Genomic DNA, 15,412 nt, shown 5'->3' with positions numbered 1-15,412 from the left:
ACTTGCATGCTATTATAAGATGACTGCCCTTTCAAAATATCGTGAGCAGCATAGTAGAATGGAGTTAAAAAATTGATATCGCCATCTGCGGCACAGCTTTTACGCATACTCTATATTCCATACAAGCGAGCTCACTAAATGCATATCGCAAGTTGTGCGTGTATAGGTTTTTGCACAATTCATTTGCCTCGTAATAATGGTAAATTGTATTCTTCCACTTACACGGGGAAGGATGGAAGCACACTAGGGTGCTGCAGTTTTTACATATTAATATGTTTTGCAGTGTGGCACATTTATTGAATTCCGAACAACACTCAGCCACCTTAAAGTTGATGAAGGAAAGCCAGGTTTTGAGGAACTTCCTGCGTCCGAATTTTACATTATGTCTGCTGGTAATTCGTGCTTGTAAATTGGAACTCAGGGTTATTCAGAAGACAGATACTTTTTAGGGGATGCAGCGCTAATAATAATAGCAAAAGAAATAAAAAAGCCAAATATGTAAAAAAAGACTCCTCAACACCTGAAATTTAATACGAGATGCTGCAGCGGTTGAATTCTTGCACTTATTGGAAGCCATTTCGACATTATTAGTCTTTATCGTAAGATGGTTATTAGGAATAAGGTATAAATGATCATGTGTATGAAAGAAAGACGTAAAATGCTTTCGGATTTGCCCGTTTTATGCAACTCAATATCTTGCCGCTGGACAACAGGGAATATGAAATTCATTTAAGAAATCAACGGGGTAAAATGCTCCAACGTAAAGAAAATTGGTCACAAATACACAAAATATCTCCAAAAAAGTGGCATGCTAGATTAACAGGAAACGTGTAAACAAGTGTTTCAATCGTTGGTAAATCGGTGGCATGCGGGAAGACAAAATCACTTCAAAAATACGTTCAGTATGCAGCACCATTTTCATCAAAGACTTAAAAACAGGAATCACATTACCGCGGGAGAAAAGTGAATTACTCAAAATCTCAAAAAGGGGATAATTTGACGTTCATTAACAATGTAACTCTTCAAAAACCACCTGCTTTAGCTTATCCAACTGCTGATGCGGTTAGTGCCCATTCAGTCAAGTGTCAAATTCAACTGAAATGTTTACTCAATTGTACGTTTTGAGGAATATCGATTGTTTGAAAGATAATCTCCAACGCTCATGTGAGCATAAATATTCACCATTTGCGAAACTGTTGCGATCCTTACGTTTGGTTTCATCGTACGTAAAAAAATCACGTGGTGGGCTCATTCTGCCGAATGGCAATGATATCCCGAAAAAATTTTCAAAACAATCTACTGATGGCGAAGTGTATAAAAGCAGACCGCACGGTTACTAATGTTGATAAACCGTTCCCTGCTCACAAGCGGCGTACACTACATAAGACAAAAGTGAACTGTCCAGTTTAATGTACTACCGCCTCTGTGTGGAAACCACGTATATAAAGGGCCACCTTATAAAGTCGCAATTTGGCATGCTATAAAACCAACCTATTAGGGCAAAAACAGCAGTAGAGTGCTTCTCGACATTTCAGCATAGATTGGGTTCACTTACATCACAAAATCTTTACAAACCAACAAATCGTGTCTGTGTTTATCCATTGTAGCTGAATCTGCCAACACAATGATACATACCTCAAATTTTGTGAAAGATTTTCCTAACTCAAAGGTTTTAAGCGCGAACAGCGTCTCAAGCAATTTCCTGATATTGGCCGGCACAATAGCACGGCCTCCGACAAATAAGTCATCCAAGGCATGAGATAAGTTACAAGAGAGGTTCGGCAATAGATAGTTGGTCAGGCAGCAACATTCTACTCAAGTAATGCATATGAATAAAGTCCTTTTTTAACAATTCATCACATGGCTGTTAATGTGTTTACCGTAATTTCCTCACAAATCGCCGAGACATCCTCAGTGCCTCTCTGTGTGGCTATTCCTTATCTCTGTGTTTGCGTTTTTTACAAAGAGATGCTTGCGCACTATAGAATGATTGACCAGTGAAAGTCGTTGAACACGATTGTGAAGAAACACTACGGCGACCAGCCCATGAACGCAAGCTTGCTGCTGAGAGACACGACCTAGTCTCGCTTTTTTATATAACCAAAGATGAGAAGGACACAAATCGGATAAGAATAACGTCACGTCAGAATACTGGGCCGAGCAAGAACACGGGTGCATGTAGTCATTTCATCGCACTGATAATAATAAACAGACACATTGAGGTTAACCCCTCCTCATCACCCTCAGAATACAAAGGCGATGGAGAGCCGAATATTAATTCAAATAAGGAATAAACAAATGAGAAGTACACTAACAACCAATCAAACAACAGAGAAACATACTAAGATGCAATACATTTAGCTAATGGACTAACAATTAGATACAAAAATAACTTCAATTTCAACAGTAACGAGGCTGTAGAGAACATGGAATGAAAACCACAGAGCATCGCAAATTATGGTCGGATCAACCAGAATCCAAATAGGTGACTGAGAATGTTAAACCCTGTTACAGCAAAAAAAGTTGGTCTTTGAAAATTATACTTACTCAAGCACAAAGGGGGAACCACCCTCCCAAAAAGCGCACTGAAAATTGCTCGTCATTAGTGACAGAACATTTGCTGATCAAATGCATACCTGGGAAACAGATTAAAAGCAACCAAATCGGTTATCAATTTGGGCACCCGAGCCACCATCCCTCTAGCAAATTAAAAACCCCGTCTAGCAGGTGGATTTGTCAAAATGGTAATTGTGTACTGTTCCAATCAAAAATTAAACTCAACGACAGTTTTATAGTGCCACATGTCAAATCAATCAAATATGCAATTAAACAATCAAAAGACTTTTATTCAGCCTTTTCAAAATCTCTGCTCCAAGTTGTTGAATGCTAATTTGCCAGTCTCTACCTTGGTGGAGCAAACACATTGACTGTGAAAATTTTCGAAGTTATTTTGAATCGAACAACTGGCTCAATTTCTCTCTGGTGTGGATACATACCTCAGTGTCATAACGCACAATATAGGATTTTTAGTCATTTGCTCGTCGCAAAATCGCCAAAGGTTTGAGAGTTTCACCCATCTCACAAAGTAAAGTTTTTGTTTCGTACCTTTCAAAAATCTTTAGCAAGCGTTCTAAATATCTGATGATGCACACATCACCATGGAGCGAGCAACAAAAGCAGACAGGATCAGCGGGTCAGGCAAACGGTGAAATCTTCTTGTGACGTTTTGCTTGTGCAGGTAACTACGCATTACTGGTCACCGCATATATCAGGTAACCTAGTGACGGCTAATCATGAGCCAAAACGTATACAGGATGGAAACCGAGACATTAAAAGCAATCATCGAAGTTTTCGGAAGCTGATAAAGGAGGAGGTGTGTTAGGCATCATTTGAGTGTAAAGCTACCGAAAAAGTAAACTAAGATATGAGTCCAACAGCAAATTCATTTCGGAAAATTTGGCGCCTGTTATTGATCATGCTCACGGCGAAGACATTTCGGACAAACTCAAGCTTGTTGGCCAAGACTGAACACAATTAATCCACAGACTACGAGTACAAATAAGACCAACTGCATCATTCTTTAAGTATGCAAAAACCTCAGTAGAACACGGTTGCGTTATTCTGTTTGAAAAAATGACACGTCTCATCATATAACTTCAAGTAGCACACTAATGGATAGACCGAGAATCTTTAAGCTTGTGCGTAATCTCCGGGAAAATGCAAATGATGGATAACCTTCAACTAGTTCTGAAGTTGGCCCTTTGAGTTGTGTACCTGTGATAAAAAGGTGGTGTTACTACACAAGAACTGAGAGGAACATTAATCTTGCACGGCGCAACTGTAGCATACCGGCGACATGCGGAACACTTGAGGCCACATGCACATTGAACATCATTGACGCTTTGTTCGTTCTGGGATTTTAAGCCTGCCTAAAGAGATTGACAGTTGTGTTTTGTGTGGCTTTTCTTCGTATGTCATCGGTTGATGCATACTGACCTAATCCAGTTGCTTATTGTATTCGCCTAATTTGAAAAATTTCATCCCAAAACCGTGAGGATTTATTAAGGGAAATTCGAGCCAGAGTTGTCACGGTTTCGTACGCTTTATTCTTGGGATATCTGTCATTCTCAACATGTTAAGTACAGAAAAATATAATTGGCGGTCAAATCAAAACACTTCGCGGACAATTTTATTCATATCCTTTCAACGGCATAACATCTAGTGTAGTTATATCAAAATGATCAAGGAAACTTATTGCGAGAACAGCTTGATGTTATTTTTGCGAAGCAATGCGTCCTTTAGCAAAACGTGCTGACCAAGAGCAATATTAGTTTTTTCAAGAGACCTGCATCCATTCCTCACGTATCGCAATGTGACCCATAAAGGAAAGTGCACATGTAACGGCGGTATAGATGTACCGGTGGTACAAAACATGGTGTGGCACGCGAGTAGTATGTGTTGTTCGTGAAATTTTGCTTTGTGTCCTTTCGAAAAGGATATCTATAGCGGAATTTGTGGAGTCATTCTATAACATTTGCTTGAATTTGAGCGAGAAAGGCTTGGAGTCAGTAAATCTCCAGGAAAGTTAAAGACGTCACGTTCAGAGAAGATGAGTATCCATTCTTTTTAAATAAGATGCAAATTAGATATTAGCTTATCTGTCCAATGGTCTGTAACCGGTCAGTTGGCATTTCCTAATAAATAACCCCGCAGCGATGACCTACTTCCTTTCATTTGGTGCAATGATCAGGATAGGGATGAATATCCGGTGGCGGCAAACTTTTGGGAATGGGGATGTTCGAACCTTCCCTGAGGACTTTGAAGAGGTTGCAGAGGCGACCTGACTGGACACTGACCAGGGTAAGTTGGCAGCGCAGAAAATCTACTCAGGGGCTGCCCTTGATGCGGCCAAAATAGGCTCTCGGATGATGGACTGAAGCACTGCGAAGGAGTCCCTTACAGCGAAGTTCGACACGCTGGCTGACCGGCAGGAGGCTACGAGGCGGTTCAAGACGGCCAAGATGGCACGCGTATCGGACCCGGCCGTCTTCTATGCCGGCCTGATGCAGTTGATCGCGCTTTGCCGACGCTGGACGGAGTGTCGTGACACCAGTTGCTGTCGGACCAGCTCGTCGAAGGTGTACAGGCAGCGCTTGGTGCCCAGTTGCGGTTGGCAGGAGCAACTGGCCAGTCGAGTGTGGAGGAGCTGGTCCGTCTTGCCCGGGAGCTGACTGGGGAACCACTGACCAGGTTGCAGTCGCAGGAGAAGAGGAATGGTTCATCAGTGGAGGAACTGCAGACCAAAGTGGGCCAACTCGCCCAACAACTGGCAGCCATGAAGACGGAAGTGCGGTGGCACGCTCGAACGAGCCGGTGTTACAAGTGTGGCAAGCCTGTCCCCGTACCCGATCACTTGTATGAAATAAAACTTTAGATTATTCCTCATTTCCTGGGTGGGTCACGAGTAGCGAACTGATACGAGCTACCATACAAGCCGTTGTCACGGTGGATGGGAAAAAACGTTATGTTTGATTGAGACACGAGCAGGCGTATCGCTGAGGCAAGGTGGGAACCAAGCTGAACGCAGACCGTGCGCACCAGCTGTGAGAGCTTTTCGAGGGTATCGACTGAAGACTTATGGATCGTCAACGCACTCGATTTGCCTGACCGACAAGTTCGTGCAGCACGCTTTTCTGATCAGCCAAGACGTAAAACAGACAGCACTGAGGGCAAATTTTCTCAAGTGCACAGATTCCGTGATTGACCTAAAGCGGGGAAAGCTGATGACAAAGTATAGCCCAATCCAGCTTGAGGGTTACCAAGGTGCTGTCGTGTGTGAGCTGTGTGTCCGAACAATTCAGTCTTGTAATGTACCGTGAATACGGTCCAAGGTCAAGGGAATATTCCGAGCTGTTCACGGGCAATGAGAATCCGTTTGTGAATTGAACGCAAAGTTCCTCTGTCGTCAAAACACCTTCGACCTTATGGTTCCCGTCCGGTGCCGCTCCATTTACGGGAAGAGGTCCATAAACAGATTAAGATGTTGAAGAACGGCTAATCCAAGAATCCAATACCGTGTGCAATACCTCAGTTGTGCTTGAAAGGCCCCCGTCCGTTGCCGCTTCATCAACGGGAGGAGGTCGATAGACAGATTCAAGAGAAGTTGAAGAGTGGCATAATCGAAGAAGCCAGTAGTGCCTACACTTCCCCGGTTGTGCTGGTAAGGAAGACGAACGGAAAGTACAGGTTTTGCGTGGACTTCCGGGGGTTGAATGAACTGACCGTAAATCGGGTTGTGGCCGTGCCTTCGGTTGCGGAGATTTTCGATTCCCTCTAGCACTCCCGATACTTTACTCTGTTCGACTTGCGTTCCGGGTATTGGCAACTACCTATCAAGGAGGAGGACCGGGATAAAACTGTGTTTACGGTTGGGGACATCCAATATCAATTTAGACGAATGCCGTTTGGTTTATCCGGGGCACCATTCACATTCCGGCGCTTGATGCTTTGTGTAAAGAAGGGATTCCAGAATGTTGCCGTGTACGGAGATGATATCGATGTGAACAGCAATTTGGAGCCAGAGCACGCGGTTCACTTGAATGCTGTGTTGAAGCGGATCCGGGAGGCTGGCCTGCGGCTGAATGGAGCCAAGACACAGCTCGCTCGGAATTCGTTGACGCTGCTGGGGCATTAATTGGGTCAGGAAGAAGCTATCCAACTGCCCGAAAAATTGGCAAAGATCGAGGATTATGCTGTTTCCAATTCAAAGCGGGGTCCACGGCAGTTTCTTCGACGAACAACATACTACAGCCGGTTCGTTATGGATTTCAACGCAATCGCTGCGCCACCGCACGATTTGCGCGGTCAAAATCGGAAATTCGAGTGGATCCGTGAAGCACATGAGTCTTTTTAGCCTGTCAAAGCGCGGATGTTGGATCAGCAACTGACCTTCAAACTACCCATGGTCGGAGAGATGTTAACTGTTGCATCGGACGCCAGTGTTCCCGGTATCGGCGTAGTCGTAAAGCAGAGGAAAAAGGTCATCAAATTTGGCCGTCGTGTCTTGACTAACGCTGAACGAGTGTGCTCGACCATTGAGAAGTAATGTTGGGCATTCACCCAGACCCCGGATAAGTGGAGATCCATATCCGCTCGGGCAAAGGACTCACGTCGAAACCGATCACAAACCCCTGGAGTGGATCAGGAACACCACAGGTGCTCGCGTAAAGCTCAGGCGCTGGGCGCTCCGGTAGCAAGATTGCGCTTTCACAATCCAGCACGTACCAGGAAAGGAGGACCGCTTGGCTGATGGGCTGTCAAGGACGGAGGCTGAAGATGAGGTCCCCAAGATCATGATTGGAGCCCATGGACTCATCGTCGAAATGGACCACGGAAAGTTGGTGCATTCCCAACTGCAGGATCCTGTTAGAAAAGGTTTGCAGCTGCCTTGTTGGATGGAAGGAACTTTGAGAACGGAGAGGGAGACAAGGAATTAGAAGCGTTCCATAGTCACTTTGGTCGGCTGGGACTGAATGAAGCTGGCATAATTTCCCTTAACGTCACTGATTCGGATGTTGTGCTGTCCGTGATACCTCGAAACTTGAGGCGGAATCTTATCGTCGAATGCCATGAGATGACACATACAGCGTGCACCAAGTCGTACGACTTAGTTCAACAGAAGGCACATTGTCCCGGGATGAGGTGACAGAATATGTGGTGCCCTGTATGCGTTGCCAACTGATGAAAGGGTATACAAAAGGGTGACGACATGGACCTCGTTCCGCTGACAACCTGTGGGAACCAATACATCGTGATAATGAAAGAACACCTGTCGCGATGGACTGAGGCGGCAGCCATGCCTAATCAACGGGCGGCGACGATCAGCGGAGTTGTAATTCATGGCATCGTGGCCAACCTTTGGGTGCCAAAAATGATCATAACCGTTCTGGGGCGTTGCTTCAAGAGCGAATTGTTTAGACATTGCTTGCAGAAGCTGGGTACCGGACGGCTAAAATGGCATCTTACTCCCGGCAAACAAACGACCTAACCAAACGTAATAACCGAAGGATCAACGAGTGGCTTGCGGCCAAGGGAGGTGACTGGGAAATGAACTTGCCAACGGTGTTGTTAGCTCATCGTTCTTCCATACAGTCAACCATAGGTAAGTCCCCGTTTATGCTGATGTGCGGTCAATCACGGAATTGGGTTGTGGCAGGCAACATGCTTGTCTCCGGAGGAGCTAGAGGAAAAAAAGAAGAGAGCTCGAGAAAATTTGGCCGCCTTTCAGGAGAGGACTAGGCAGAATACAGCAAGTAGAAAGGTCTGAACGTTCCCCATAGGCATGAACGTCAAGTGGAATGACCATAAGAATACTGGAAGGAATAAACTGGGGTCGCGGAAGCTAGGAATTCGATGGCAAGGGCCGTTTTTCGTTGCCGATTGCCGGGGAAATGTCTATACTATTCGAGCTGGTCGGGGATCAAAATTAGTGAATGTGACGCAGCTTTGCAAGTGGCATGATACACCCGAAGACCGGCCTAGTAGACTCGCTGCTGAAGTAGACCTGACGGATGTAAATGAAACTCGATGGCATGCGAACGAGTTTTATGGGGTGGAGGTGTGTAACCGTGGAACAAAACATGGTGTGGCACGCAAGTGGTATGTGTTGTTCGTGAAATTTCGCTTTGCGTCTTTTGGAAAGGGGAGATCCTTTGTGGAATTCTTGAAGTCACCCTGTAACATTTGCTTGGACTTGAGCGAAGAATGCTTGGATTCAGTGAACCTCTACGAAAGTTCAAGAAGACGCGTTCACAGAAGGCAGATATCACATTTTTTGAGTAAGATGCAAATTAGAGTTTGCTTCCCTGTCCAATGGTCTGTAACCGTTCAGTTGGTATTTTCTAATAAATAACTCCACAGCAAAGGCTTTCTCTCTTTCATGGGTAGCAAACATCGACAGGTCTCTTGGGAAACAGAGAGTGCTGGCTTAATTTCCATCAGCATTCGCTGAGTTATCATTTTCTTTACACCAGGGCGCTTGAAATAATAGTGGGATGTCTGTGAACTACTTGGCGCATTGAGATTTAATGGTCATATCTAATGCCCCTCGTTACCATCACGCTACATGATATTTTCACCAGGCAACGTGAGCAGAAGATTGTAGACTGAAATCGGAGAGGAGCGTTTTATACTGGCATCAGATTAATTTGGTTTCCAGTTATAGCTTTTCATCGGCTAAGTGCTACTAAACAATGTGAACAAAAACACTGCTGACTCAGAAGGTGAGAGGTAACCCAAAGAATTTTAAATATAGAGAGGCCACACAACAGTTGAAGCAGAAACGGGATTAAGCATCAGTTTATATTCCGGGTTAACTAATCTTGATAAAAAAAACAACACTGTTGTTATTATGTTTGTCAGGCTCTGCGGTTTTCATGAATAAGACAAATATAATGGAAAAATGTATTTATTTAGTGGTCTAAGTTGGTTATGAAAACGGTAATTTACCGTTTTTCCAATTTTGGGCTTGTTACTTGTATTGCTTGCTATTTATGTTACTTCCACTTTTGTGCTACTGGCAGCCTCTGTTGACCGACACCTCATTTTCTGGTTTGCTGTTTTATTTTTCGGTAAAACCTACCATTCGTGTGCTTGAGTTTCATGGAATGTTTTCAGAGGTTGTTTCAGTTTTACGGCCAAACTCAGCCCTACGGGAGCAAATTAATTTGGGTAGTCTCAAGCCCCCTTAATCCATCTTCCGCTACGGCGTTTGCGGGATATGCAATGCTCATGTTCTTATCAAATCTCAGTCGTCCCCGTCTCTGGGCGTCATTTTTCTGATGAGCAAACGCTGAAAGCACTGGACTTGGGAGCACATCGGAAATGCACATTTAATATCCGTGCTCGGGTTTAGACTTCATAGATTTGAGTTTTGAGCAAAACCACCACTTCAACAACGCTGTTGAACGCATCTGAATATTCCCGTCTAAAACGGCCAACTCCTCAAGTTTGGGCGATATGGTTGAAGCGCATGGCGTATCGAACAACGACCCAATAACTGCTCAGTGTGACATGATCAATCAATCATATGGCGCCACAGGAGGTTAAAAGTCGATGGCCGAGGTCTGTCGTGATTTTCGCGATTAGTAGTAAGATTACTAACACTTAGATTCTCGGCCCCATTTCTTGGAGTACGTATTCTTGAGAACCCACTCGGACGAAAAAAAGCGCTGAATTTGCACTTCGTTTTTTTAATAATTAATAAAAGTTAACTTACTTGCCCGGGGGCACATAACTGAACTGTGGGGGTCCAGTCAGAAGTCCGGAAACACACAGACCGCGGGCTTTCATTTCTCATCAATTTCGTTACATTGCCGCTGGTTTATATCGCATTCAATCATTCATATAATGGTTCAGTCGACTTGACGCATTCCCCCGTAGAATATATACACCATACGTAATGTAGGGTCTATAATGTGGGAGCAAGCCATCTCTAACTATTGAATTGTGCTGATGTGTGTTTGTTCTGCGTTTGGTAGGATGTACAGTGTTAAGCGTTATCTTCAGCCGAGATCTTGATCGCAAATGTTTGTTAACGAACCTAATCATTTTCGACATCCGTTATGCGGCTGACACAGACATTTTGAGGGACGAGAACTTGGAAACTTGTGTATCAATAGCGAAGCCACCGAGCGTGTGATTCCGCGTGGTGACGTTTTCTCAACGTAGTTCGCCATGCATATTGGAAAAATTATTGTTTCACGTAAACTTTGGTAGATATAGGCTGCAGAAAATTAGATAAAAAAATGAAACAGAGACCACATGTATGAAAAAATGATTGTTGTGGAACGTTAGTCAAACGGGGCGCACTGAAGTGTTAGTCTCGCGAAAAGCACGGAACACTCAAACTCGTGGATACCCTCTGAAGACAGCAGACTACGAAAACATCAGGAAACAATAGCATTGGGCAGGTACAATAATGATTGTAATATAAGAAGTGACATTGTTCATTGATAAATGGTGGGTGGCATACCAAATACAGCGCAAACATCCTCCCCAAACTGCGTTCAATCCATCAAGAAAGAGTCTGGCAGCTACACATGCTACAACTGGCACTATCGAATTTACAACAGGTAGTTGGGCATGTGATAGAACCGACGATTCGCTGAATGTGATCAGTTACAGACCTTGTGTGCTCCTGAGGTTAATCTGGTAATGTAATTCATAAACAGCCACAACTTGCACATGATTCTAGAGGCTTTTGAGACGTGCAACAACCGGTTGTTTTGGTTAGCATGTGACTTGAGAAAGCACGAATAAAATTCTGATCAAGATTTTGTTTGAACGCCTTGTTTTCACAAATGGTCCCACCACAGCACTAAAATACATTAGTATGCCTTTTATTGTATATATCTCTGTCCTAGAATGATAAATTTGGTAGAATTAATGGTATGCTGCCTTCAAAGATTTAAAAGTCGATCGTGTCTCTACGCGATTGCATTGCTAGATTCTTTCATACGATTTCAGGTGGACCTCTCCCTCTTAGTGAGACAAGTTTGCAATTAATGCATAGCATTGACCGAGATATTGGTAATGCATACGGTCAACAGGCAACAGGCTGAAACATGTTTAAGTAGATTGTTCGCTTGTGATTCATTTGCCGCGTCCCACACGATAGAGAGGACCTATGTTTTATTTGCGACGCCACTGTGTGCCACGCAGTACAATTAGCCACACACATTCAGTAAGATACTTCAAGCAACTTGCGTTTTTGGAAACGCACTAACATTTTGAATGAACATATCTAGCTTGCGACACAAGTATTATTTTAAACACAAATAAGACAGAATCAGATAACTGGTGCCTTTTGGGTAATACAGATTCCTCAAAAGTTCCTATTAGTTTTCAATGCTGGTGTCTTCTGATTTTCTCGTGGTCTTTGCGTAAACGTCAGAAAGGTTCAATAATTTAACCATGGAATTTAAGTTGTTGTTCTCACCCAATGTGGTGAACTATCTCTAATTATTGCGGTTGTGTTTGTTATCATGTTTTGCGCCCCATACGTACAGTTTTTGATCTTGGACGTTTACGGTCTGTGAGCATTGCCCGCTACTGCATACTGAAGAAGATTCCCGCATAAAGTAAGCTGAGTTCTGCTAGTACAGTAGTAGTTGAATGGCACTAAATTTTTAGTTTCAAACAGAGGAGGGTAGTGATTCCCAACTTGGGCGCAGTAGCTCCAAATCGTTAAGTAAATACTCAGTTAATATTTCACCTTCGACTGCAGATCGACCCACTTGTCGGTGTCTTTTATCCAGTGGGCTCCAGAGACGACAGAAGAGCGCTGGAAAATTTTTGCTGTTATTTATTTGGTTACAGAATGTATGGAATGCCCGCCTACGATACTCACGTAATTAAATTCGGCTTTCTGCTGTGTCACAGATGACTTACGAACTGGCGACCAGTAGTGGTCATATGAGTTATCGTCAGCCTCGCATATTTCCGGTAATGCCGCCATCTCACCTGCGCATATCTAACGTTCTAGGGGTGCGTGTTAGCACTTGCTTATCAACGCAGGCTAGACTGCTTTGAATATATCTACCTGGTAAGCAAGAAAATCGTGCTTCACATAAGCCACTCGTATGCCTGATAAACGAGACATGCTCATGTAGCATGGCTCTTTATGTTCCAGAATGGTGGCATATTTTATTCAGTTTGGTTTACAGACACTTATAGCACGGTGGACTATCTTTTTGAATTTTGATCTAGGCGGTTTCATAAATCTTGGAAGGTACGACCGAATCAGTTATTCGTACCAGTCATAGTCGTCCCACCTACCGCCTGGTACTCCCTCGCATGATTAAAACGCAGTTATTTTTTCCTTATTTCCAGGTAGATGGTTACTGCAGGTTACTAGTTACTGGATGATCAGCCAAGTAATACAGAGCGAGCATAGTCAGTAGTGTTGAACCCTCTGGATTAATTAAGCTTAAATATTGCATACTTTCCTTCGAATATAACGATGCGCTTTGTGCAAGAATACATCCGACGGAAACATGAACAATTTTTCTCTAAATAAGTACATTCAAATGAATCTAAGCCCTAGTGTACGAGGACGGGATTTGGAAACATCCCGGTTAGATGCATATTTTGACTACCCCAAATTCGCACATCGGTTCGTCTCTTCGATTGTTCCAACACAGTTAAGAACTCTTCAGGTCTTCACCACATATGAGACCCTTATTCAAAACCCCCTACAATTTTCCGTGCTTCCTAATGGCAAGAAGATAATAACATTATTTTGCTTAAACTTTTGAAGTGGATATTTTTATCATGATTTAAACTAAAATGAGCGAAATGATTGGACGGGTCTGCGTTTCACACAGTGATTATAAATAATTTGTGTAATCTAGGCCAAAATTAGAATTGAGAAATGAGGCAAAATTATTTTTTCGTAAACCAATGCAATTGTTTATCACAAGGCGTAAAGTATGACACACATGGAGGGGTATAAACGTGCGTAGTCATGGGCACATCCGACAATATTCTATCGACTTTGTCCGTTTGAGGCTAAAAATTTCACCAGTGTGAAAGGTTCATTATCCATTTACCCGTTTTAATTATGTTTATGTCAAAAAACGTTTTTTAGAAGAAGCCTGATTTGCAATGCAGCCTATTTGGACGTTATCATCAATCCCGTTGTCACCCTTGGACCTTGGAAATACTTTCGATTTTGCAATCATGTCACTTCTGCTGTTGTACATTTATCTGACATGTCAAAAATATTCATTGAATACAAAGTTTCGCTCCATTTGGCTGTTCCAATCAAATTACCTGAGGAACCTGCTAAAATCGATTAGCATAATGGTATACATTACTCAGAGCATACAGCACAATAGACTAATTGTAGAATCAAACTATCCTAATTGAAGAACATCCTGCGACGGGTGATTGTTTAGGGAAAACCACGTGAAATTTAAAAATGTGACTCAGGGGATTGTTCGTTTCATTACTGCACTATTGAACACAGAAGTTTTTCGGTATGCATCTGGAAATGGCCTTGAATGAATACGACTCTTTAATTAAAGCTTTCCACGATTACTGTTTATCCTTGAAGTTTTCATTCCATTTTACAATTTTACGTGCGATTGCTTTCGAGTATGCTTGCGCAGCGGAATCGGTTTTTGCTTACACCTTTAAAAATTCACAACCTTCATAATGTTTCACAGGAATTCCGCTATTATGGCCAAGATTTATTTGTGTGATAATACAGAACTAACTTGCCGCACTGAATGTGCCCAACACAATTTGAACCAGTTGTTTGCGCGTGTGCAGCACACTATTTGAACAATGCTGCCGACGAAACGCATCACGAAAATGGGGACATCAGTTCTTCCATGAAACAGCCAGTTGACTAACTTAAGGTGCGTTTCATTCTAGGCACCCACAGTATAATGACTGCAGAGCCCAAAATTATCAAATGTAAATTTATATCTGTTTTAGATCTGTTTTTATGCCCGTTGTACGCCGATAAGACCAGTTGGGGCTCTATCCTAGAAAATCTTGCTTGTCGTTGTGTTCAATATGGCGTAAAATATTTTTCGAATGTTCATATAAACTTACACAAAATGCACGAGATGAGCAGTATCATTTAGCGCACTGGCGGAAAAAATGATCAATCAATAGCGAAATCATTACATTATCCCATTTTTTCTAAGAGAGTTTAGCCAAATCAGTCAGTTTTCAGCGAAATAGGTTTCATGCCCATCGTTTTCGATCTACTCAACCTGAACATAAAGCTCACCTGGCGATGTATATAAAATGCGGGATGTGTTTGAAGAATATGCATACAAACTACGTACATGAACGTCATTACAAGTGGAAAGTGGAAACGTTAACCACTCTTCTGAATAGCATATGCAGACATTCTGACATTTAAGCAGAATTTTTTGATCCCCACGCTCATGCAATGCGAGATTCCTGGTTGCAGTAAGGTTGGTCGGTTCATCAACCAAAGATCATCTATTATCGAGGGATCTGCTTTCCTCAATCCGCTAAGGCTGTCATTGGACTGGAACTTCCTAAGGTCGCAGTAAATGACTTGTGTTTGCTTGCCATTGTGGGCTCTCTGCGTACTTATCGCACTTTTGTGCGTAGCAAATGGCGTTAAATGTATATTTTTGCCGTTTAATCTCACACCAGACCCACTATGACGGACAATTGTTGCCTGATGTCCGAATCTTTGCTGTGCTTGCGCCTACCGCGCCTTAAAGACCATTCACCATTTTTTGTTCTTTATTCGGTTGTTGGTCTTTAGAAGTTTGTTCCCATGCCAAAAGCTTTACATACTTTGGGATTCACCTCATCACACTGGAACTGTCCGCGGCATGATTTCGAATGAAATGTTTCTCTC

General features: G+C 43.0%; 1 protein-coding gene across 1 annotated transcript in view; it reads left to right on the top strand.

Annotated features, from left to right (window-relative positions):
• The window catches only part of T265_15717 (hypothetical protein), a gene marked incomplete at both ends in the record, with an annotated part of 19,168 nt that extends 13,736 nt beyond the window's left edge, over positions 1–5,432 (top strand). The window contains one exon of the mRNA XM_009179006.1: positions 5,129–5,432. Coding sequence (XP_009177270.1) covers positions 5,129–5,431 — 303 coding nt within the window. The remainder of the gene's footprint in view (positions 1–5,128) is intronic.
• Positions 5,433–15,412: the final 9,980 nt, after the last annotated feature.

The sequence above is a fragment of the Opisthorchis viverrini genome, assembly GCF_000715545.1.
Source record: "Opisthorchis viverrini unplaced genomic scaffold opera_v5_768, whole genome shotgun sequence".
In the NCBI taxonomy this organism is placed as follows: domain Eukaryota; kingdom Metazoa; phylum Platyhelminthes; class Trematoda; order Opisthorchiida; family Opisthorchiidae; genus Opisthorchis; species Opisthorchis viverrini.
Note: the sequence above shows the minus strand (reverse complement) of the source record. Positions and strands in the feature narration are given on the sequence as shown.